The following is a 23,271-nucleotide window of genomic DNA, read 5'->3' on the forward strand; positions in this document are numbered from 1 at the left end:
TCTCAGTGTTCCGGTCATGCCCTTGACACCTGGTGGCGGCCACGCCTGTGGGATGCGCGGGCGAGCCCACCCAGGATGGCGGCCCCTGTGTGCCTGTCCTCACAGGCCCAGGGCTGGCAGTGAGTGCCTGCTTCTGCAACCCAGGAGGCTGCCCGGCAGCCCCGCGCTGGCTCTGCAGAGTGCACACAGGAGGGAGAGACAGGTGCCTGGGTGGTCTGTTTTCAGACCCTGCCAACCAGCACCTCCCACCCCGCTGCGCTGTGCTGGTCCCCGAGGTGGCACCCGCTGACAGTCAACATCCAACTCGAATCTGAGGGCAGACAGGCTTTTCTTTATTGAACTTGGTTTTGCTGAGTATTGATAAGCCCTGCGGATACTACTACAGACTGGCTGTAAACAAACAGTCCCTGCCAGCAGTCGCATAAATTCAGAGGAAACATACAAAAATCAGAAGATGGACTCAATTTCATAATCTTTCCCCTCACTAACAAGTGCTTCATACGCCCCCGTGTGCTTTCAGTTCAGTACAGGTTAAAAAGGACAATACATCGTAAAGTATGACACCAGGTCGTACAGACTGTGTTACAAAATACTGTTTAGATCACCAGCATCCAGTTAAATGATTTCCTTTTTTAGACTGCCAAGTCTGTTTGGCGATTTTCCCTAAGAAAATAACATGCATCAAGTAGAAAAAAGTTATTCTAAATAGTTTCTTTATGTGACACATTCTTCTGTGTATATGTACTGAGAATCTTTAAAAATTTTTTTTTCCTTTGTAGCCAAAATTTATAGAGATTAAAAATAAGTCACAGTCAAGCTACTGGACTTACCCACAAAATGGAGTAAGTGAGGGCGGATTCAGAGAAGGACGGATGTGACCCAGGACCCACGGCCTCCAGATCCAAGTTGACAGGCAGGTGGCGCATTTCCCTGCCGACGCCTCCGAAGACAGAGGTCGTGCAGAAGCCGAGAGGAGAGACTCCCACAGGCACCCCGAGAACAAATGCACCACCTACATGTGAGAATGTCTTGCTACGGCTTAACACCGTTGGGTTATGTGGTCCGTTTGGCTCTAAGACCTATGTTTGAAGCTAAAATAAAAGTTGTTAGAAAAATAATGTGACCAAGGATGAATTTCTTTTTAAGTTTAAAACACTGGGCCACTCAAACCTTATCTTTTCACACTTCAGTTATGGCTCCGATGGGATCTGGCACGACAGCAAATGCAGCGCATGGGAGCCACGCAGCCGCGACACCGTAGTCTCCGTCTCCCACACGGACGGGGTTTCCATTACAGAGACACGCCCACACCACCGCAAAGCTGTTTCTTTTTCTCCCGGCCTGCGACGACACTTTGTCACAGAGCAGGCAAGGGACAGTTCCCCTTCCTTCGCGGGCAAGTCAGCCCACCTCCAGAGTGCAGATGAAGCCCACCCTGGTTCTGTGATCACGGAAACCACAGTCAGCTGGATGATGTGATCTCGGACAGCTGCCCTTCACTTGAAGCCACTGCCGGAGCCACTGAGGACACGCTGGGGCCCTTGGCTGGGAAGTAGCAAAAGGGGCTGGCCTTGGTTTTGGTGAGAAACTGGGGCTCTGGCTTGGGGGGTGGGGGACTTTCACTCCTGGGAGGCCTGAGATCCAGGAACAGAGAGCAGGCTGGGAAGTGCTGGGCACCGGAGGGGAAAACCGAGTCCCCAGGTATGACTCCTCCTTCAGGTCTGCACTTTGTCATCGTGCAAACTCAAGAGAGAGCCAGCGACCAGGGGCTTTCCCGAGGTGACCACCGATTTCCGAGTCAGCATCCCATCCCTCTCTCAGGCTCAGGGCAGACCCAGCTTCTCCAAACAAGGTCAAAGATCAAGTGAGGCTGCTTGAAGTTCATTTGCTTCCCCAATTCAAGTCGGTGTGCCTTCCCTGCAACCCTACCCCAATTTTTTGTGATTAACTAAAATCAGACTTTATAAAAACCTGCAAGTGCAAGACTCAGTATTTCAGATACAAGGTAGCTATGAACAAATAAATATGCCCACGCAGTCCTGAAAGCTGCTCTGCCGCCTTCCAGTGGGGGCTGGGCTCTCCAGACGCTGCAGCCACCTCCCTGGAGAGCTGAGTTTTCCTTTGAGATGAAAGCTGCTCTGTGCCAGGTGATGCCAGGTGACACGGTGGCTGGTGCAGACACTTCCGTGTACAGAGCGGCTGGCGCACGGCGACCTGGGCTGGCGAGCGGGCCGGTGGTGCTCTCCTGGTGAGGACACTGGGTTGGCTGAGAGGTAGGGTCACAGGGCAGGACACGGGCCACAGGGCTCTGCTCTCCCGCCCCCACTCGCTGGTCCACCCCCAGCTGAGCACATGTGGAAATGTGACTGCACTGTGGATCCAGTCCAACTCCGGGCTGTCCCCGTGCCCATGGTGCCCACTCGCAGTGACGGTCAACACGCTCTTGGCTCCCATGCTCTTGGCTCCCACGCCCATGGAGGCACTGAGTGAACCCAAATGTGGGATACTGGGGAGCTGCAGCACGGATGATGTATGTAGCAAAAGCTTCAACCAAGGCGCCCACAGCAGCATCACAGCTCACACTCGGACCCTCGGACACACAACTCATAAAGCAATAGAAAACACCCCACCTATAAAGTTATAATTTATAGAGTATTCTGTACAAAAGCAGTCTTTACTAATAAGACTCTCCTACTCTCCTAGAAGAAGTCCATAGCCGTCGGTCTTCTCTTTGGTGTGGCGGTCAGTGGCTTCTTGGTCCCCAGGGGAGTACTGGCGGGGGAGCTGGTGGGGGTCTTCAGCACTCCATGGAGGGGCCTCTGCTCAGGGTTGAAGGCCACTCGGGAGGCACCCGTGGGACTGACTAAGATGCTCTTGTCTGTCTTCTTGAATTCTGCCCAATGAAAGCAAGGCCACATGTTACTGGGTATGACTTCTCTGTCCTGCCTCTGTGCTGTTCCCCCAGCTGGGGGCCTGCCCGCTCACTTCTGGGCAGGGAACCAGCCCTAAGGGCCGCCTGGATAGACCCTGAGGGGAGCACCTGGAGGGCAGGGCTGTTTCTGGGACGTGGGCAGTGAGTGAACCCGAGGTTGATGAAGAGCTGCAGGAGGAGTCGTTCCTTCTGTGACCTATTCCTCCCACCACCTCCAGCGGTGCAGACATGACCGGGGACGAGGGCAGGGTGGCGGTGTGTGTGTGTGTGTGGGGCGGGGCATTGCCCAGGTCTCTCCTGTGCCTCTGTGTGTGTGTCCCCACGCGCGCGCGCGCGCACACACACACACACACACACACACACACACACACAGAGGTACTTGTCCCTATAGAGAGCCAGGTCTTAAACTCATATACTTTTAAATGCATTGGCTTCCTTTGGAAAAAAACTAACACAAATGAATCCTGCCAAAGGTAAAAGCTGAAAGACAAGATATTCCTTTCCCCCTTCTTTTGGGCAGGGAGGTTCTGAATTTAAGTAGAGGTGGCTACTGCCAACAGACCGTTAAATCTCAAGCCAAGACAACTAATGCATTCTAGGCAGGTGGGCATGGGAAGATGGCCATTCATGTCACCTACCAGGTAACCACTGTCCAGAGGCCCCAGAAATCTACACACACCAAGCCCCCAGGCCCCTCGCCCCCACTCCCCACACCGCCCTTGGATGAAAGCTGGGCCCAGCCAGGGACTGAACCTGCCTCTGGACAGGGTCAGGGCCGTCCGCCCAGGGGCGGACCACGAGTGCAAGCACACCCCGCACTCACCCGCAGTCATGTTTCTGTTCAACCCGAAGGTGACCTTCTTGGAGCTGGATGGTGTTTTGTTGAGCTGCAGAAGAAAGAAAACCGTAACAGAGGTAAGAGGGAGGCACAGTGACCGAGGTGCCTCGTGTGTGGAGAGTTCCCGAGCACTCACAGGTGCCCACCAGCCGCCGGGAGCACACGGCACGGAGCCCAGGGGCCTGCGTCCACCTCCATCACCAGGACCTCGCTGCACACACCCACCCTGGGCCCGAGCTGCACGCGGTGCTTCTGCGAGCACACACGACGGGTCTGTGAGGTGGGCGGGGCCAGCGCCACTTCGCAGTAACCCCCTTCACCGCTGGCTCCAGCCTCTGCCTTCCAGGGAAGAAGGCAGCACAAAACTGCCATGTTTGAAACCTCCTAAGTAACAGAAGGGTCACCATTGAAAAATGATAGAGAGCACCCATTTCCAGTGTCCAATTTCAGCTTTCACTTGGAAATGAAACGGGTGACGTCACACCCACAATGGGACAGAGCTTCCACGGACAATGGAGCCACACTTGCCCGCTTTCCGTGCACAGGGTTCCAAACGGATTTGAATGTTCTAACTACTCATCAAAACTGACTAAGTTGAGCCCCAACTGGTGTGGCTCAGTGGGTTGGAGCACTGTCCCATAAGCTGAAAGGTCAAGGGCTGGATTCCCGGTTAGGGCACATGCCTGGGTTTTGGGTTCGCTCCCCAGTCCGGGCGCCTGGGAGAGGAAACCGACTGATGTTTCTCTCTCTCCATCCCTTCCCTCTTCTCTAAAATTGATAAGGATGTCCTCAGGTGACGATGAAAAAAAATAACCATCTCATATTTTAAAAATGTCTGGAAGCTGACCCATTTTGCGTATGTAGCACTTTCTCAGATTCCTTCCTGGAACCCACAGTTCTGTGAGAATCCCCTAGTCCCACCTCACACCCTTTTTGCATCAACATTACCATTTTATGAGCAGAACCTGACGCCTGTAAGCCCGGAGTCACTCACAGACATCCCTGAGGCATCCTGGGCAGCAATGTGAACACAGGCAGGAGTCAGTCTGCGGGCTCAAGGCCGCGGAAACAGCGCCTGCTCATGTCTCCCCAGCAGGGCCGGCCCGGGACCTGTGCCCACTGCTCCACCAAGACCTCCATCTCCTGGAGGCAACCCCAGATGAGCCTCCGGCATATGCTGGTCTGCACCTGGTCCCACTTCTTGGTGGTGGTTGGCGGAGGTGACCCTTTCCTTCATGGCCTCTTCCTGGCTTCCCAGAACAGGGCCCACTCTCGCCCACCATGGCTGGGGCACTGCACCCGCTCCTCCTACCAGCCTGAACACCCACTAGTGTCCTTGGCAGGAACCTCTGATGGGGGACTCAAGGGTTGGAAAGTTTAGTTTTAGGTAATAGTTAATAAGCCAATAGTTAACACATGGTAAAAGCTATCGTTCCAGGAACTGGAGGCAGGACTCCAGGAGACCGCAAGCAATTGACCTTTGTGCCCCAGAGGGGACTGCGAGCAGTCAGGGTGGTGTGTGAGCCACTGTGTTCCAGGGAGAGACAGTCGGCTGCCCAGGACACAGATACAGAAAACTGCCCGGGACACAGGACACAGGACACAGATAGAAAATCACTGGTCAGTGAATGAAAGGATGTCAGAGAAACTGCTGGACTATGGCTTTTGTTGGATTGACCTCTTTCCTGAATTCCAAATCCCTTACCTACACTTTTTCCCCTTAAAAAAAGGCTGGCGTGAAAGGAAACATAAGATGAGTTCTTAGCACATACCTGCCATCTTCCCAGACCACTGCCCAGCTGAACAAACTGCCCACCAAGACTCCGTCCCTGTCTCTCCGAACACCAGCTTTTCCGGTTCCATCTCCTTCCCTCCACATCTGATCTGTAAACCTGGGGTTCTCTGGGGCTTCCTGCCACCTGCTTCCTACCTGGTTCTCAGCTCTCCCCTCTTCCATGAATTCTATGAGGCACCCCTGATCAGTCCCTCCAGGCGGCCCCAGAGCCAGGGCCTTGCACAGCCTGCACAGCAGACCCGGGCTCCCCAAACAGGAGCCTGTGTGCCGTGGACAGCAGCGGAGGCCCAGCACGCATGGCCCCTCTTGTGCGGTCTCAGAGCTTACCTGCATAGCAGGGGTCACCGAGGTGGCAGGGCTGCTCTTAGCTTTTCTGAAGAACAGGGGCTTTGGTAGGAAGGGGGTATCAAATTTCACAAAGTCATTCTCAGTCCTCAGCTTCTTCTTCAAAGGGCTGAAAGCTCCACTGCTCCCCTGTGTGAGGGAGGGGTTAGAAGACAGGGGAGGTCACACCCAGTGCCACCTGTGCCACCCCCCCACACACACAGGAAGGAAAAGTGGGACAAGGGGGTGCAGACACCACAGGATGGGGCGGGGGGGTGTGTGTGTGAGGGCACAGACAGCAAAGCAGCTCAGATGAGACCCATTTACTAGCTCAGAAACCTCACACCTCGCTCTTCCCACAGCCAGATTTGCAAACAGCCCTTTTTTGCTCAGCAGAGCAAAACTGCCACTTCACCAGGGCTCCCTGCCAGCAGGCCCAGAGGTTTCTCATCTTTTCAGCCACAAGAACCATTTTTATTTGTCTGCAAATTCAGTGCCGCACTTTGAAGATTTCTGCCTTTCAAAGACACCTCACTGTCACGCACAGCTTCAGGATGGGGATCCGTTCTGAGAAAGGTGCGGTTATGCAACTCCATCGTGCGCCCACAAGAGAGGCCCTGAGACACACCTACACGGCACAGCGCCCTGTGCACCTGGGCTCTGCGGTGCAGCCTCAGCTGAGGTGCAGCCTCTGCTTCGGCGCTGGCGCTACAGGCCCGTGCAGCACGCACTGGGCTACGTGCTGTAGGCAACTGACCTGAAGGTCGGCGCCGGTGGTCTGAACACAGAGAAGGGGCACATGATAAAGGGCCCTGTACGGGGCGTTTCCCACGGATGGAGCTCACAGGACTGGGAGGTGCTCTGGGCAGGTCAGGGGCTACGTGGGGAGTAAGTGTGAAAGCCTCGGACATCACTGCACACTTAGGCAACGCAAATTTATAAAACATGCTTGTCTTTCTTCAATAAATCAATCATAGCTTACTGTAACTTTTTTACTTTATAGACTTATTTTTGTAAATTTTATTTTAATTGTTGTTCAAGTACAGTTTTCTGCCTTTTATTCCATCCCAGCCCACCCCCCTAGACTTAATTTTTAAAAAAATCCTCACCCGAGTTTTTTACTGATTTGAGAGAGAGACAGAGGGGAAGAGAAATGTGTGTGCAAGAGGGAGAGAGAGGGGAGAGCAGCACTGATGTGAGAGAAACTCCTATCGACTGCCTCCCGCAGGTGCCTCAACCAGGGATCGAACCCACAACCTTTTGGTGTATGGGACAGCGATCCTATTAATTGAGCCACCTAGCCAGGGCTAAACATTTCTAACGCGGCTCTTGTAATAACACTTAGCTAAAAATGAAAACAATATATGGCTGTACAGAAATATATATTTTTTAATGACTTTTTAAAAAAATGTTTTAGTGATTATGCTATTACAGTTGTCCCATTTTCCCCCTTCACTCCCCTCTACCCTGCACACCTCCTCCCACTCACATCCCCCCCTTTAGTTCATATCCGTGTGTCATACTTACAAGTTCTTGGCTTCTACTTTTCCCTTACTATTACATTTCCCGTCTATTTTCTACCTACCATCTAGGCTACTTATTCTCTGTACCTTCTCCCCCTATCTCCCGCTCCCCCTCCCATTCCCATTGATAATCCTCCATGTGCTTTCCATTTCCGTTGTTCTGTTCCTGTTCCAGTTCTTTCCTTAGTTTTTGTTTCTGTTTTAGGAGTGGCTGGTAATTATTGTGAGTTTGCTGTAATTTTACTGTACAGATGTTTTTTTATCTTCTTTTTCTTAGATAATTCCCTTTAACATTTCATATAATAAGGGCTTGGTGATGATGAACTTTTTTAACTTGACCTTATCTGAGAAGCACTTTATCTGCCCTTCCATTCTAAATGACAGCTTTGCTGGATAGAGCAATCTTGGATGTAGGTCCTTGCCTTTCATGACTTGGAATACTTCTTTCCAGAACCTTCTTGCCTGTAAGGTCTCTTGAGAAATCAGCTGACAGTCCTATAGGCACTCCTTTGTAGGTAACTGTCTCCTTTTCTCTTGCTGCTTTTAAGATTCTTTCCTTCTCTTTAATCTTGCCTAATGTAATTATGATGTGCCTTGGTGTGTTCCTCCTTGGGTTCAACTTCTTTGGGACTCTGTGAGCTTCCTGGACTTCCTGAATGTCTATTTGCTTTGCCAGATTGGGGAAGTTCTCCTTCATTATGTTTTCAAATAAGTTTATTTTCAATTTCTTGCTCTTCCTCTTCCCCTTCTGGTACCCCTATAATTCGGATGTTGGAACATTTAAAGATGTCCTGGAGGTTCCTAAACCTCTCGTTTTTTGGAATTCTTGTTTCTTCATTCTTTTCTGATTAGATGTTTCTTTCTTCCTTCTGGTCTACTCCATTGATTTGAGTCCCAGTTTCCTTCCCATCACTATTGATCCCCTGTACTTAGCATAGCCTTCATTTTTTTCATCTAATTTGCAACCAAATTCAACCAATTCTGTGAGTATCCTGATTATGAGTGTCTTGAACTGTGAATCTGATAGATTGGCTAACTCTTTGTCCCTTAGTTCCTGGAGCTTTGATCTGTTCTTTTGTTTGGGCTTTTTTTTTTTTTTTTTTTCGTCTTGAGGCACCTGTTACATATGAGGGGCGGAGCCTTAGATGTTCACCAGGGCAGAGAAACCCAGTCCCTTGGCTGTGATGCTGTGAGGACAGGATTGGAGAGGGAACAATGGTGCTTGCTCCACTCTCTGCTGGATTTCAGTCCCTTCCACCACTTCCCCTAAGCAAATTGGGCCCTTCTGGTGCTGATTCCCAGTGGGTGGGCTTGTGTACATTCTAGGGCCCTGTGGGTCTCTCCAGTGAACTCCCCTGTGAGGCTGGGAGTCTCTTCCGGCACCTCAACCTCCACAGATGTTTTCGATCAGTGTTTTGAGGCTTTATTTCCCTGTCCTGGGACCTCGGGTTGCATGGTCCGTCTCACTCCCCAATTTCATCTGGTTTATCTGTGTGAATGTGGACCACACAACCCGCCAGCGGCCTTTTGTGCCCCGTGCCCCCCTCCGCAATCTGCCGCCTCCACAATCCACTGCCTCGCCAGGTCCGCCCACTGCCGCCTTGTGCGGTGCCCTGGGTCCGCCAGCCACCCAGCTGGGAGCCCTCTCCTCCAGCTGCTGGACTCCGCCCCTCCTACCGGCCTGGATGAATGTGTCTACTTTAACTCCTTGGTTGTCGGACTGCCATACAGTTCAATTTTCTGTCAGTTCTGGTTGTTTTTTGTTTTCAAATTGTTGTTGTCCTTCTTTTGGTTGTGCAAGGAGGCAGTGTGTCTGCCTATGCCTCCATCTTGGCTGGGAGTCCTGGTTGTACAGGAGTATTTTCTTTCCACATATCCTCATTCTACAGGCACTTTTCTATTACTTTTTTTTTCATTTTTGAAACCTTTTTGCAAACACACACATTAGCTTAGGCTGCACGGGGTCAGGACAATGCCACAATCCCCACCTCTACACCTTATCCCATAGGAAGGCCTCCACGGCAGTGATGCGCCTGGAGCTGCCACCTGCTACCGCAGCTGTGCCTGCCTCTGGAACAGCCCCCAGAGGACCTGCCTGGGGCGCTTCTCCAGGAGATGGCACGCTGCTCAGAAAGCAGCAGGACGGCTGTGATGTCTCGAGGCAACAGGAATCTTTCAGCTCTATCATGGCACTAGGGGACCGCTGTTGTACAGACCGTCTGCCAGTGACTGAATGTCACTATGAGGCATGTGACTTATTAAAGAGCTCACTTTTACATTTTTGATCAGAGACACCATTGCGCACAGAAGGTCTGGCATGAAAGCGTGGGTGTGGTCTCTGGCTTAGGCCCTGCAGGTCCGTTTAAGGCAGGCCACGAATGTCCTCTGGGCGCTCTACACTGGACAGCCTCCTGCCCAGAGACCCTGCCTGGGTTTTGGGACCTTAGGAGTCTGGGAAACCCAGTGTGGTCGACGTCACTCTGGTGCTCCTGGCCAGTCTCTGGTGACCCTGGCTTGGAAGTTGGCTGCGTTCCCTGAGCAGGACCCATGAGGGGCACACCCAGGGGTCCTCTCTCATGCACAGCCCCACTCCTGCTGGCAGAGATGCAGGGACACAGTGCCCCCTTTGGGAGGGAAAACCACCGATAATCCTATCGCTATTTTGCAACTGTCCCAATTCTAAGAGCAGGTGCAGGGGCCTGAGAAACGGGACGTGAAGAAGAGATTTTCTGACACTCTTAGTGAAGAAAGAGCACTAAGTGAGTGGTGAGTGCAGGATGGAGGCTGCAGAGCCGAGAAGGTGACACAGCTCATCAGGTGAAGGTCCGGGGTGACGGTGGACTCCTGCAGTCCAGGTGAGTGTTCTGTTTTCCCCAGTGGGGACTTCCACTGACCAGAAACTCACTCACTCATGCTCACCCCGTTGGAGAGGCCTGGACATCACAACCGCGGCGCTGTAGTGAGCGCAAACCAGGCACTGTGCTGGGGCGGCGAGCTGCTCCCAGAGGGCCAGGGAGGGGACGGTTTTGGCTTGGAGGGCCATAAGGTGTCTGTTGGAACTACTCATCTCTGCCACTGAGTGAAAGCGGCACACGACCAGGCACGGCCGGCACCAGTGACTCTGTGTGCTAACCACTGGCACAGATGCACCTTGTGTCCAGAGCCTGGCTGGCTCTCATTCACACCTGGCTACAGAGGTCCAAGTGGGATGAAAGTCTTTCCATTGAAAAGACAAGCCACACAGAATGCTGGGCACGGGATTGGCTGTGAGTTGAAAATCAAGACCAGTGTTTGATGGGACACTTCTCTGCCTGTTGATACAGCAGTGCATTGTGCCTGCCTGGGCCACGGGGACAATCCTCCCAGCCTGATATGGCCCTTCCGTAGCCCCTTGGAGTGAGCAGCTGGGTAGGGGTGGGGAGGGAGTGGAGCAGCATGACAACTGTCTTGGCCAAGTCTCAGTCATAGTTCTTTACTCACTGGTAAAGGGTGTTAGGAACCATTATAGCCCCTTAGCCCAGAGGTCTGATCTGCCCGCCCTCCTCCCTAAACTGGGGCCCAAGGAGGCAAGAACCCCTGATCTTTTGGCACAGGAGCCTTGGCCACCCTGCCTGGAACCCGGCCACCTTACCAGAGTCTGGACGCGCTTGAGTTCAGATTCCAATATTCTGCTGTGTTCAACCAAGTTCAACATCTCCTTCATTTTCTTCCTCTTTTTGAAGATGGCAGTTTTCTGCATGCCTGGATTGTAGAGGTCAAGACGGCTGGGCTCCCCCTTCTTTTTCTTCAGTCTCCCACCCGGGGGCAGGGAGGCGGGGCAATCTTCTCCGTCTGCTGGGCTTGCTGCAGGGCCCTCCTCCTGTGGCGGGGGCCAGGCTAGCGTTGGCGGGCTACCATTGACCCAGGGGGCCTTGGGTTTCCTCTTCCTCTTAGGGGCTGGGGCTCCACTGGCAGGGAAAGCTTGGGAGGCAAGTGCCTGACCATGACCATTGCTGAGGCCTCCTTGACGCAAGTCCTCCAGAGGCGACGCTGCTGACTCCAAGGTCAGTCCTTGGAACCGTGGGCTCCGCTTCCTCGCTCGTTTCCTCCTGCTGCGAGTGGGAGGGTGCGAGGGGGGGCGCTCTGAGCCGCTCTGCTCCTGGGGGCTGGGGGCGGCCCCTGCCCCCGGCTCAGCCACACCCGGCTTCTGTGCTCTGCCCGGACCTCCCTCTGGCTCACTGCCCCCATTCTGCAGGGCGGGCACGGCTGCGTTCCCTGACCCTAAGTGTCCATGCCGAAGGTGGTTCTTCTTCTTTTTCCTTTTCCTCTTCTGAACACCGCCTTTCCTCTCTTCTCCCTCAGCCATGAAGAACTCGTTTCCTAGAAGGACAAAAAAGTCAATAAACAGGTGCCCCGCTCCCAAGCAGACAGCAGGGGTCGTTGGGGAATTCTGGGGGAGAGCGGCCCTGGTCCTCGGCACACCTGAGCTCCACTCGCTCCTCCGGCCCCTCTCCTCCCCTTCCCAGCTGTGATCAGACACCTTCCCAATGCCTCTTTCAATGCAGATGGAACTGAAATACACTCAGATTTCCACCGATTTTCAGGCCAGAGGTAAAAGCCACAGACCTGGGGTGGTAATAAAACCAGCGCTTCCCAGGGCAGTGCGTACCTAGCATCTCCAGGTCCTCGGGCACTGTCACCACAGACGCCGCGAGGAGTAAACAAACGCTTTTCGTTTAGGGAACGTGGTGCCCCAGAAAAGTCAAACACGTGGAAACAATCTTTCAGCCATGAAAGCAAAGCTTTCGCTCTGTAATGATTTATGGAGACAGTGGCCAGAGGCCCCCAGGTCGGCAAAGCACCCGCCGCCCCGAGGGCCACCCACCCCGTCTCCTCAGGCCGTGCAGGTCTCAAGCCTTTACCTCACCTTTCCCTTTTTCCACGTCTGGTTTCCCCAAAGGTTTATTTCCTCTTTTCTTATGCCTCCCTTGACTGAAGGTTGGGTCCTCCTCATCAGTAGAAAAGTCCTTGGTAAAACCGAGCCGAGGTATCCCACTTGCTGGGCACCAAAGTCACTGAGTCAGCTCTCTGGGACTCTCGCAGCTGTCCCCGGGGGCCCGGGTGCTACGTCCCCTCCCCACACCATGCAAGTAGACCTGTAACCTCGATTTTTGCCTCTTCATCATTGCTCCTCAGAGCAATGGACTACCTCTCCAGTCCAAACTGCATAGCTACTGAACACAGGAACTTCAGACTTAGAACAACCTTGTGGCCTCCTCCCTCAAGGCAAGGGGCTGTAAACCTCGGGTGGCGGTGGTCTCTAGCTCAACCCTGGGGCTTGGCTCTGCTGCCTCCACCAGGTCTGTGCACCCCAGTTCTCAGCACCCCCAGAGGTCCAAGGGACAGGTGCAGTGTACCACCAGTTTGCTCAAATGCAACGAAGTTTACAGAAAGCAACTCTTCCCCACAGGACGAGTGATCTGAGCAGTCAACAGAATTTTGGGCCCCTGAGAGACTGACTGTTCTTCATAAAGGGGCAAAGTGACACTGGGGTGGACCAATGGATATCCCTCTTGTTGAAATAACCCCCAACCCCCAATGCTCTCCAGGCTCCCCCTGCTCTGGCAGCCCTACTGTCTGGCTCAGCTTGGTCCCTGGGATGGGAGAGTGGGCGGGCAATATTTAAAATAAAACCCGCACTGGTTCTTCTAAGGGCTTCTCTCAGCTGTGCCTACAAGTAGTATAACTGACAACCTTTCAAAGGTAGAGGCCTCTGCTAGTTCTCACGTTCTCAATCTTGCATTTTACTATTTGGCACAAATGCGCTTGGTAAGGTCCGTATTTAGGTAAGAACGTCAGTGCTAATCTTCTGACTTCCTCACCTTCTGAGAGATCCTGGAATCTGAAAGAGAAAACAACGGAGGTTCACTAAGAAATCCCTTCTTTCTGTCTTCAGTAAACACAGGCACAAAACTTGCAACAATGCGGTATCTGTAAGTCACTTTGTCCCCTAGGAGGACAGGCCAAGGAGGCGGTGGGACACAAAGGCCAAAAACAAAGGACAAGCCCACTCTCAGTTGTCCTTCTTGCTCCTTAAGGCCGAAACAGCTTAGATCTCCGCCCCTACGGAGCCCTCCTGTTAGTTCACCAGGTGGAGAGATGCCAAGTAGTATTTGGTCTGTGAGATTTCGGTTCGTGAGAACACAAAGGAAGCGTGCAGGGCTGTGTGGACCCGGGGGCGGAGCCCTGGGCCAGAGGGCAGAAGTGTGCGACCTGCCCTGTCTGGCAGCAGTGACTTTGGGCAACTGGGCAATGGCAGCGAGGACCCCGTGCCCGAGTTAACCTGTGGGTCGAACGAGAAGTTTACAAAAGCCATCTTATAGAGCTTTTCTTTTTTCTTTTTTTAAGATTTTATTTATTTATCTTTAGAGGAGAAGGGAAGGAGAGAGGGAGAGAAATATCAATGTGTGGTTGCCTCTCGTGGGTCCCCTACTGGGAACTGGCCTGCAACCCAAGCATGTGCCCTGACTGGGAATTGAACCTCAATCCTCCGGTTCGCAGGCCTGCGCTCAATCCACTGAGCTACACCAGCCAGGGCAGGGCTTTTCTTAACATGAACTAATTTAAGTGCCCAGAGCAATGCCTGCTCACGTGGAGAGCCATCAAACTCAACTGTTGTATGTCATTGATCGTAACACACCACTGGGCTCTGCAGTGAATTACTGGTACAGTCATAACGACATCAACGACAACCTTAGCACAACCACAGTGAGGGGGGAGGGACAGGGCGCAAAGCCCCACCCCAACCCACCCGTGGCAGCAGGTTACCACCGCAGCAGCACCTTCACATGCAGTCTCTGAGTCTACTCAGCTCAGACGTCACCAGCAGACTTTTGTCCACATCACCGTGACACAGCTACGAGAGATGAGTATGGCTGCATGTGACGAGCAGGACCGGGATGGGGTGGGGGTGGGGGGGCGGGCGGCCGTTGTCGCTGAACATTGCAGTTTATGTGTATGTGTGTGTGTGTGTGTGTGTGTGTGTGTGTGCGTGCTATAAATAAAAAAGTAAGTGGTGACAGCGTGAGATAAATGAAAGGGCTGGACTTGAATGTGAATGAGAATCAAGTGACATCCGCTCAATTAATACATACTTCTTGATTAGCTTGGAGAGACGTTTCCTGTTGAAGGGAGGGATATTTTTCCTGTTGGTCATTTCTAGGAGTCGGTCAGCAATGGCCTTATAGTCAAACTAGGAGAGAAAGAAAAGTAACATAAACCCATAGTGACCTGACTCGGAAACGCACACCCACTAGTGACAGGACACGCGCAACATGGGGCTCTGGAAGCTCCCAAGGAGGACCACCTGGACAGGCACACACTCACACCTAGCAACCAGAGGCTTAAGGAAGACCTTCGAAAAACTTGTTCTATTTCTTCTCGGAAGAAGGTAGCTGTAATTCTTCTTTCTCTTCTAATTTGCACTTGGTAACATAGTAAACTTTATTTGAAAAGCAGTGCTGAGCTGACTTTGCTGAATGGAATAGAACCGACCTTAGCCATTCAAACCAAAATGAAGACTGACGTCTTTCAAAACCCATCATATTTAAATTTGTCTCCAATAAGCTTATTATGAAGAAGGTGACATCAGTGAATGGAGGGATGAAAAGGACTTTACGCACTAGGCCTTAGAGTTCAGTTAGCTCTGACCCTAATTCCCAATTAGTCAGGCCACTCCCCAGAAACTCTGTCTTCTATGGAAAGCAACAACTGCCACCAACCTGGAGAAGCGGCCCAGTGTCCTCCACGCTGCCGCCGCCGTCTCCCGCGCCTTCACCGCCGACTCCGTCCTTCCTGGAGTAGCATTTACCCAGTGCTATCAAAACACAGCCACAGACAAAGTTCCTCAGTTACTCGGCAGTGACTACTTCGGAAGGAACCACTGTCTAATTAGGCGTCTACGAGTCAAAAGAACAATTTCCTTGAAGAGAAAAACCCCACAAATACATTTATAATTTCCCAAAGACGTTTTGGTTTGTCGGCCCCTGGACATGGACACGCCTCTGGGAGCAACCACAAATTCCATCTTTTCAGTCCATCCCAGACAAGCGGTGGCCCTCCACGCTGCTGAACGCTCGGCCTCCCCGCCAGACAGCGGGGGGTGGGGGGGTAGGGCGGGTGGCGCGCGGCCCCTGGCTCAGGCACAGCGGGCTCTGGCCTGTGAGCGGGGAGCAGACTCAGGAGCCCACGCCCACCTTCAGGGTGGTCTGTGCGGTAGACAAAATCCGTACCGTGGTACACTAAGGGCACGGGGCTGCCTCAGGAAACACAATGTATCAAAGCAAAATTCACATTAAATGAGTAATTCAAAGAATTATTGACAACTCAACTTTTCAAACTTGCACTGTTTTCGATTCCTATCTGCTCGGGGTTTTAGTTAACCTGTCACCTGTGGGGAATTTAAAATTAAAATGTTTCTTCTTTCCCTTTTTGTTTCGTTCCCGATTAAAAAAATAATGTATGATCAATGTATAAAATTTAGGAAAACAAACAAAAGCACAAAACAAACAGAAGCTACTCACAACTCTGTCATGTAGGACTATTATATACTCCAAGATCATTTAGGGCACACGTAAATGTGAAATCAGCCCCGGCCGGGTGGCTCACTTAGTTGGAGCATCGTCCTCTGCACCAAAAGGCTGCAGGTTTGATTCCCAGTCAGGGCACATACCTAGGTTGCGGGTTTGATCCCCAGTCGGGGTGCGTACAGGAGGCACTGATCAGTGTTTCTCTCTCTCTCTCTGAAATCAGTAAGAACGTATCCTTGGGTAAGGATTAAAGTTAAAAAATCAGGCTCTTTCCACATTGAGTTCTGTGTCCTGATTACAAAGACATTAAATTTCCTGTGGTCACTGGTTTTTAAAAACTCTGCTTTTCAACGGCCTCGTAACATTTCGAAAGCGCAGGTATGCCCCGACCGGTTTTCGCAGCTGCACACCGAGATGCTGTGAACCACCGTCAGAGCTCTGATGGGCCACGACTTCAACGCACACTCTTGACGTGACCACAGGGACACAGCAGTGGTGAGAATGGTGAGAGCTCACAGCTGGCCTCAAGACAAAGAAGCTGAGGGAACGTGGAGATCAGAAAGGCCACAGAAACCAGGGCACGCATACGACAGAACTGCGCTGGGTCTCCCATCCGGGACCCTCTGCAGATTGCAGGCCACATCAGGGAGTTTAAATACAACCAAATCACCGAGACAACAAAAACAACACCCAGAGCAACAGCAACCATGGGAAAACCCTCAGAGAACGGCCCTCCATCCTGGGGGGTAACAGAATCACGCGCGCGAGGCACAGGGTCTCCCCCAGAGCAGGTACAGGGGTTTCAGACATGCACCCGCTTCCTGTCTCGGGTGGTGTCCAGGGCACCCGACAAACTCTGGGATGTAGGCAGTGAGACCCCAGCCGATATATCAAAAAGTGTTTGTTTGATGAGGACTTTACCTAAAAAAGAGAGAGACTACTCGAGGAAATTCTCTCACCTGTCTTCCGTTTCCTGAATGTTCCTCTCCACGTCACCTCCTCTCCGGCTCTCTCTCCTTCAGAGAGGTGGCCGTCGCCCACTTTAGTGTGCAGTTCCTCCACTGCCGCTTCAGGTACAAAAGGAGACTGATCTACAATGACTTCAAAAACACCCCTAGCTATAGTCTGCACCAGTGCATGGCTGAGGGGGAAGCACAGCAAAGAGGATGTGATTAAAACCAGTGGTCTGGACCTCGCTTCTGAAGGAGGACAGAGTGACAAGGAGGGCCGCTGCGCCTCCAGCTCCGGCCTACCCAGGACCCGGTGTGACCGGTCAGCTGCTCAGCGAGCACTTGTACTTTTACATACACTTCTGTGCTAACCAACTGTGGCTGCAAGAAGCCAGCCAGGGGCTCTGTGCTGGAAGCAGTGGGATGGACAGACAGCAGACTGAACTTTGGGTGGGGGAGGGTGTGATTCTTGGGATGACTGGGTCAAACAGTAAAGCTAGAAGAGCTGGATTATGACTCAAAGCTTCAAACATCCTTTCATTGGGAATTACGCATTCAGTGGTTCTTAGCTTTGGACAACCATCCGGCTACCCTGTGTCGTGCTGCACGACACAAAACAACCCCCCCCCCGCCCCCAATTCAGCACCAACTGCAGGAATAAACACATGTGAATCACTTACTCCTTAGTCTTGGCAGCAATTCTGCAGAATGGATCAATAAACTTGAGATTCTGATCTGCCAAAAGCTGTAATTTAGAAATAAAACAGGCAAAAAAAATAAATAAATAAAGGAAATAAGAACCTTTCCTCCTTTCTGATGTGTCTTTGGAAAAGGAACCACCTGTTTTTTCTCACGGGCTGAATCGGACTGAGCGACACTGACGATGCCCAAATGCACGGTGCGTGGGCTGCCCAGGCGCTAGAGCCAGGCACTGGAGCCAGGCGCTAGAGCCACGGCCCTCCTCCAGCTGCCTGGGCACCTCAGCAGGGCAACAGCAGAGCGCCGCCCAGCGCAGTCAGCGCTGCTCCATGCTGCCTCCTCGACACTGCAGCTCTGTGTAAATACCATCAGAGACTGCGGTAAGGGATTATTTTTTAAATAAAAGGTACATACTTTAATTTTTAAAAATCCCTGTTCACTGCAGAATGCTTGTGAAAAAGAAAAAAGTAAAAATTGCTCACAATCCCAAATCCAGATAAGCACTTGCATGCTGAAGAATGTTTCCTTTCTGGCCCTTGGTCCCCGCCACCCCAGCTCCCAGGAGCACTGGAAGGACGGCCAGAGCCCCGGTTGGGTCAGCCGTGGGCTCCGCTGGCAGGTGTCGGGCTGTTTCTCACCTCTTTTCCTCCTACTTTGGACAGTTCATCCAGATAAATGTCAATGAAGTGGAATTTCACTGCATCGGGAGACTGACTCTCAGGGTGCAAGACTTCCTTCATCAAGACATCGAGAAGAAGCTGGACCCGGCTAAAGAAAACACATGGGACTGTTAGTGCGACACGCCCCCCCCCCCCCCCCGAGAAGACACAGCCCTCAGTCTCATGCTGCACCACAGTGCCAGCCACGTGAGGCTGAGAGAGTCTTACAGGGGAAAATGCAATGACTAAGGTCAGTACAAAACAAGGACTGGCCTGTGCACTCAACCCTTTTATGCAAAAGGTCCTTAAGGGGAAGAGGATTCTGCTTTTCTTGGCACTCGGCAGAGTGGAAGACCCGGACTGGGCAATCCACACTTGCTGGTTAACTGAGAGGCTTGAAAACACACTACTCCTTTAAAAGTTTTCAGCCAACGCGCAGTAGCCCAAACAGTGTGCTGACCTTTCTTCCCAGCCGGTCTGCTTCAGAACTTCAAAGCACTCTCTCAGGACCAGACGGATCAGCTAAAGACAGACAACTTGTGTGAGAATGATTGATCAGCTCAGCGGAAGGAGGCCAACGACTTGGGCGGAGCCTGGATCCCCAAATGAAGAAACAGCCACAGTAATCATGCTTAACTTCTGGAACGTAAGAGGTTAACTGAAGAGCCCCAGACTCACTCCCAGCAGCTAAAAGGGACAAGACAGAGGGCCCTGCACACAGGTTCAAAGCCCTTTAACGTTCACACGGTCCTGTCACCTCGGCAAGCCTAGAACTTACTCTGCTTCACAGACAAACCTTCCCACTGTGCTTAGGGTGCTGGGCGTTCTCTCTCCCTCACACGAGCCTTCGCAGTAACTGGGATGAGGGCCCGCCGATCTCACCATGTAGAACCTGTCCAGGCGCAGCCTGTCAATCCCCGTCCACTCTCGGTTCATGGTCTGCCAGAAGGTCCGAAGGAACAGGCGCTCTGCAGTGAACAAAAGGCTCTGAACGCTCGGCTTTCGGGCCAACAGGTGACCGCGTAGCACAGAAGCAACGATGAGAAACAAACCAGGACCACTCAGGATTTACTATCTCGAGAATTCTTGGATTGCTAGAAAATTTGGTTAATCATTAAACACCTTCAATAATCCTATTTACATTTAACTAAAAGCGTATGTAGTATGGGAAGGCAGGTAATCTCTTTTGGAAAAAAAATTTTTAATCCTCACCCAAGGACATGCTTAATGATTTCAGAGATAGGGGAAGGGAGGAAGAGAAAGGGAGAGAAACATCGATGTGAAAGAAACATCAGTGGGTTGCCTCTCACATGGACTGGGGACTAAACCCGCAGCCTAGGTATGTACCCTGACCAGGGATCGAACCTGCGACCCTCTGGTTCATGGAAAGATGCCCCAACCAAACTAGCTACACTGGCCAGAACGAGACTGGTAACATCTCAACACCCAACTGGAATGCTCTCTGGAACATTTTTCTTAATCCGAAGAAAGCCGTGTTTCTAAACCAAAAGATCTTTGGAGCCATGTCTATCAGTCTTTTCCATCCGCCTACAGCTAACAATCCAAAGCTGGTCATTTTGATGGACACTTGGATGACCCATGTGGACACTCAGCATTTTGTTTCATGTTTAGTGTCGGCTGGGTGAGCTATATAATGAAACATTCTATTTTTCTCTTCTGAGCCATGCAACTAGCACTGTTTTGTCCAGAAAAATTTTTGATTTTTCTTGCTTCACTTCTTTTTGCACAAAGCTTTCTTGATAGGTGAAAATACTATATTATATTCCACGTGTAGAATTTTGTTCGTTACACGTCAGCTGAGACTCAGCTAAGATTCAGGGAACCAGGGAGGGTTATGAAGGCCACTGGGATGTTCTGTCCTCCGGAGTGGTGAGCAGAATGAACTCATTCTGCTGTCTCTTTCATCCTCTGAAAGTGATCAATGCCTGAATGTCCCAGAAGTAGTGTCTCCTTTTGTTTATTCTTCTTGATAAAGGGGGGTTACTTTACAATTTATTACCACTGACAACTTAAATGGCCCTAGTTTGAGGATAAACCTGGCACCTGGAGGTCACTGCACACACTGGCAATGCAGAGACAGCTTCCAGGAGTGTTAAAGTGACTCAGAATTTGGAGATTCTGGAGAATTACTATTTAAAACATTTTTGGGTCTCTTTGAGATGGCCAGTGTGGTAGTCTGCAAGAAACCAGTCCCCCGTCAGGGTCAATACCCAAGTTTACCACAGTTCCCGCCCGTGGAAAAGTGTGTCACCTGACACCCGCACGCTGGAAACCCCGGGTTCATGTTAAATTCGGCCACTCAAGAGGTGGAAACTTGGAAAAAGGGTGAAGAAATAATATGGACTAGATACCCTAGGCAAGTTCCCAAATCTGAAAAACGAGGAAGTTTTGAAAGTCACAAAAACATCAGGACTTACGGGCCTCTGGGTTGTTCACAGCATGGACGAGCTGGGAGATCGTGTTGGCTAGCTCCTCCTGCAAAGGCGGGGTGCGGAAGACACTGGGGTTACCACAGGGCCACACTGAGGTGACGGCGCACGGTCAGCACCTGCTCCCGCACCTGCTAGGCGGAAGGGTGGGTGGCAGCCTGTACCACTGTTTTCAACGTCACTCTCACTACGGAGTGTGCAGGTGGATTTTATTGAAATTCATACAAATGTGACACACCCAATTTCACAGGACTGCTGTGCCAATGTCCTACGCCTCTGAGATTTGTTTAAGCTGCATGTTTGAAAGAGTGCCTCTAGCTATCTGTTCAAATCATCCATAGAAGAACTAACTTAGCTGTCAATTCCTGGCTTTGAAACTGTGTTAAAGCTTAAATAGAAATGCTTATCCTGACCCCCCAGTAACAGAAGCGCAGATGCCCCGGAAGCGGGTGCTGCCGCAGCGAGACCCCAGACCGCCCTCCACTTTGCTTTTGCACATTGTAACAAAGCTCCTCGGTGAAAGTCATTTCCTAAGTAGTTGTGGCGGGGGCACCCAGTGTGCTTGTCGGCGGTCCAGATCACACGCACACCTGTGCTGGGTCCCCGCTGCTTCAATGGTGGGGGCGTCACATGGGGAGCTGCTAATGGCTCTGTGAAGACCCTGACCCCAGGGAGGTGGCTGTCCAGCTCTGGGCACCCCCTTAATCTGCGGCAGCGGTTTGCCTGGAGTCCCGGCCACTCAGAGGTTCTTAGACTAGTGGTACAACAATGACATTTTTGACCACGAATAACAGGAAGCCAACAAAAACTTTAAGTAATGTAAAACCTACTATAGAACTATGAAACTATGGCAGAGAAATAATAAGTCTGTAATGTATGTGCATTCTTTGTTATTTGAAAAGATAATTAACCTCAATGCTTAGACACTGCATCCCCTTCTATACAACAGGCGACAGGGGATCCTTGAAGCAATGCTTCTCGGTGTGGCACATTAGGGGACTGGCACAGCAAGTCTCTCTCGTCTCCGTGTGCCACAGACCCAGTAACACCAGTAACAGGGCAGAGGGAGGTGCGTGTCACCTGCAGAGGGGGCTCGTCCTGCACCCACATGCAATAGAAGAGTCCTTTCCATATTTTTAGAAGTTCTTCTTGACTGAAACCTCCTAGAGGGCAAAACAACACAAACATCTTAGTTCAGAGCCCTCACATTTCCCTTCTTAAAGTACAGAACTGCCGGCATGCGCAGTGAGAATAACACCACATACATTTTCATCTGCACAGGTCTTTTTTGTTTGAAGCACACATTTCCCCATTGTTACCAAACAAATACATATTAATTATGCAGTTTTATCACCTATGGAGGCAGAGTGGTAGTGATGGCATGTCATTATTCCAGTAATGTAAGGAAGCAAACGTCATCACAACAAAAAAGTTAATTAATGGAGTGTTCATTCATGAGTTCCCAAGGTGCCCCTCTGCTTCAACTGCCATTTCACCCTGCACAGCGACATTTTCGCTGGTCATGCAAAGTAAAAATGTAAATCCTACAAAAGGTGCAAGATTTCCCTGAATCTCACACAGCTGGCACCAGAGGAAGCGGCAAAGCTTTGGGGTATTTTTACTAAGATGACCCTTTTAAGGGTCCTGCTGGGAGGTCACACTTGGCCCCACCCTGATCTCTGCCGCTCCTGTTCATAGTTTTCATTCACGGGCCAATTTCCGTCTTGTGTTAACTGGTGCCACCGTGGTTGGCCTTGCTCTCATTATGTGAGACCCCCCACCCCCCATCTCTGTACCACCTGCAACCAAGCCGCAAGGTGTGCACAGTCTTTTACCTGCCGGGTCAACCCCAGGTGTCACGGAGTAACTGCTGAGTGACATAAGCAATCACAGAGTCAGGAAAATGGAAACTTCTGGAGTTCCCAAGCCTGTGGAGAATTAACCAAACCCTCGAGTCTTAACGTATCTTACAAATGGTCTTTATTAATACAGCACTAGCAGGTACTGAGAAGTGTCTTCAGGAGCAGCAAACTGTGGTTGATTGGTAAATGTAACAAGGATGTATTTGGAATCAACGTGATTTCAATACTCCAGAAGATAATTAAGAAGTGACAAAAAAAAAAGTGACAAATATCCTTTTGATGGACTGAATGAAGTTTAATTAGTGCATTCCGAGGGAAATTTTAGCTGTATGGGTGTTGATTTCCAAGTTACTAAAAAGTTTTCTTAGAATGACAATTTTGTGGAGGTGCATTTTCTTTTCTGATATTCTTGCTTAAGACCAATATACCAGAAACCATAGTAAAATTAATTTATTAAAGTGCATTTCCTTTAGAGGAATTTGAAATTTGGGCAAGTGATGTGCCACCTGACTTTTCTCTCCTCTTGTTACAAACAAGCCACATCCAGGGCTCTGCCCATTGACGATACAACACAGCTACGTGCGGTGAGAGGGATCGGTTCCACCGGAACTGAGCCTGCTGTGGTTCCGACCACAGAAAGTGTGTCTGGCACGGTAGGAACCCATGCTTATG

At 51.2% G+C, this 23,271-nt stretch overlaps 1 protein-coding gene across 2 annotated transcripts in view; it reads right to left on the bottom strand.

Annotated features, from left to right (window-relative positions):
- Positions 1-311: 311 nt before the first annotated feature.
- RRP1B (ribosomal RNA processing 1B) overlaps positions 312-23,271 on the bottom strand; it is a 29,707-nt gene continuing 6,747 nt past the window's right edge. Inside the window, exons 2-16 of one of the 2 annotated variants that reach the window (XM_053657739.1) lie at positions 21,818-21,900; positions 20,726-20,783; positions 19,170-19,255; positions 18,748-18,809; positions 18,267-18,396; positions 17,610-17,674; positions 16,939-17,120; positions 15,173-15,267; positions 14,546-14,643; positions 13,271-13,293; positions 12,319-12,444; positions 11,044-11,771; positions 5,893-6,039; positions 3,756-3,819; positions 312-2,893 (exon numbers count right to left, since the gene is read on the bottom strand). In XM_053657739.1, the coding sequence (XP_053513714.1) occupies positions 2,700-2,893; positions 3,756-3,819; positions 5,893-6,039; positions 11,044-11,771; positions 12,319-12,444; positions 13,271-13,293; positions 14,546-14,643; positions 15,173-15,267; positions 16,939-17,120; positions 17,610-17,674; positions 18,267-18,396; positions 18,748-18,809; positions 19,170-19,255; positions 20,726-20,783; positions 21,818-21,900 (2,141 nt within the window). In that variant the 3' untranslated portion in view covers positions 312-2,699. The remainder of the gene's footprint in view (positions 2,894-3,755; positions 3,820-5,892; positions 6,040-11,043; positions 11,772-12,318; positions 12,445-13,270; positions 13,294-14,545; positions 14,644-15,172; positions 15,268-16,938; positions 17,121-17,609; positions 17,675-18,266; positions 18,397-18,747; positions 18,810-19,169; positions 19,256-20,725; positions 20,784-21,817; positions 21,901-23,271) is intronic. The other variant, XM_053657740.1, reaches the window with a different exon arrangement.

This window comes from Artibeus jamaicensis, unplaced genomic scaffold (assembly GCF_021234435.1).
Source record: "Artibeus jamaicensis isolate MK-2021 breed Jamaican fruit bat unplaced genomic scaffold, CSHL_Jam_final scaffold_474, whole genome shotgun sequence".
NCBI lineage: Eukaryota > Metazoa > Chordata > Mammalia > Chiroptera > Phyllostomidae > Artibeus > Artibeus jamaicensis.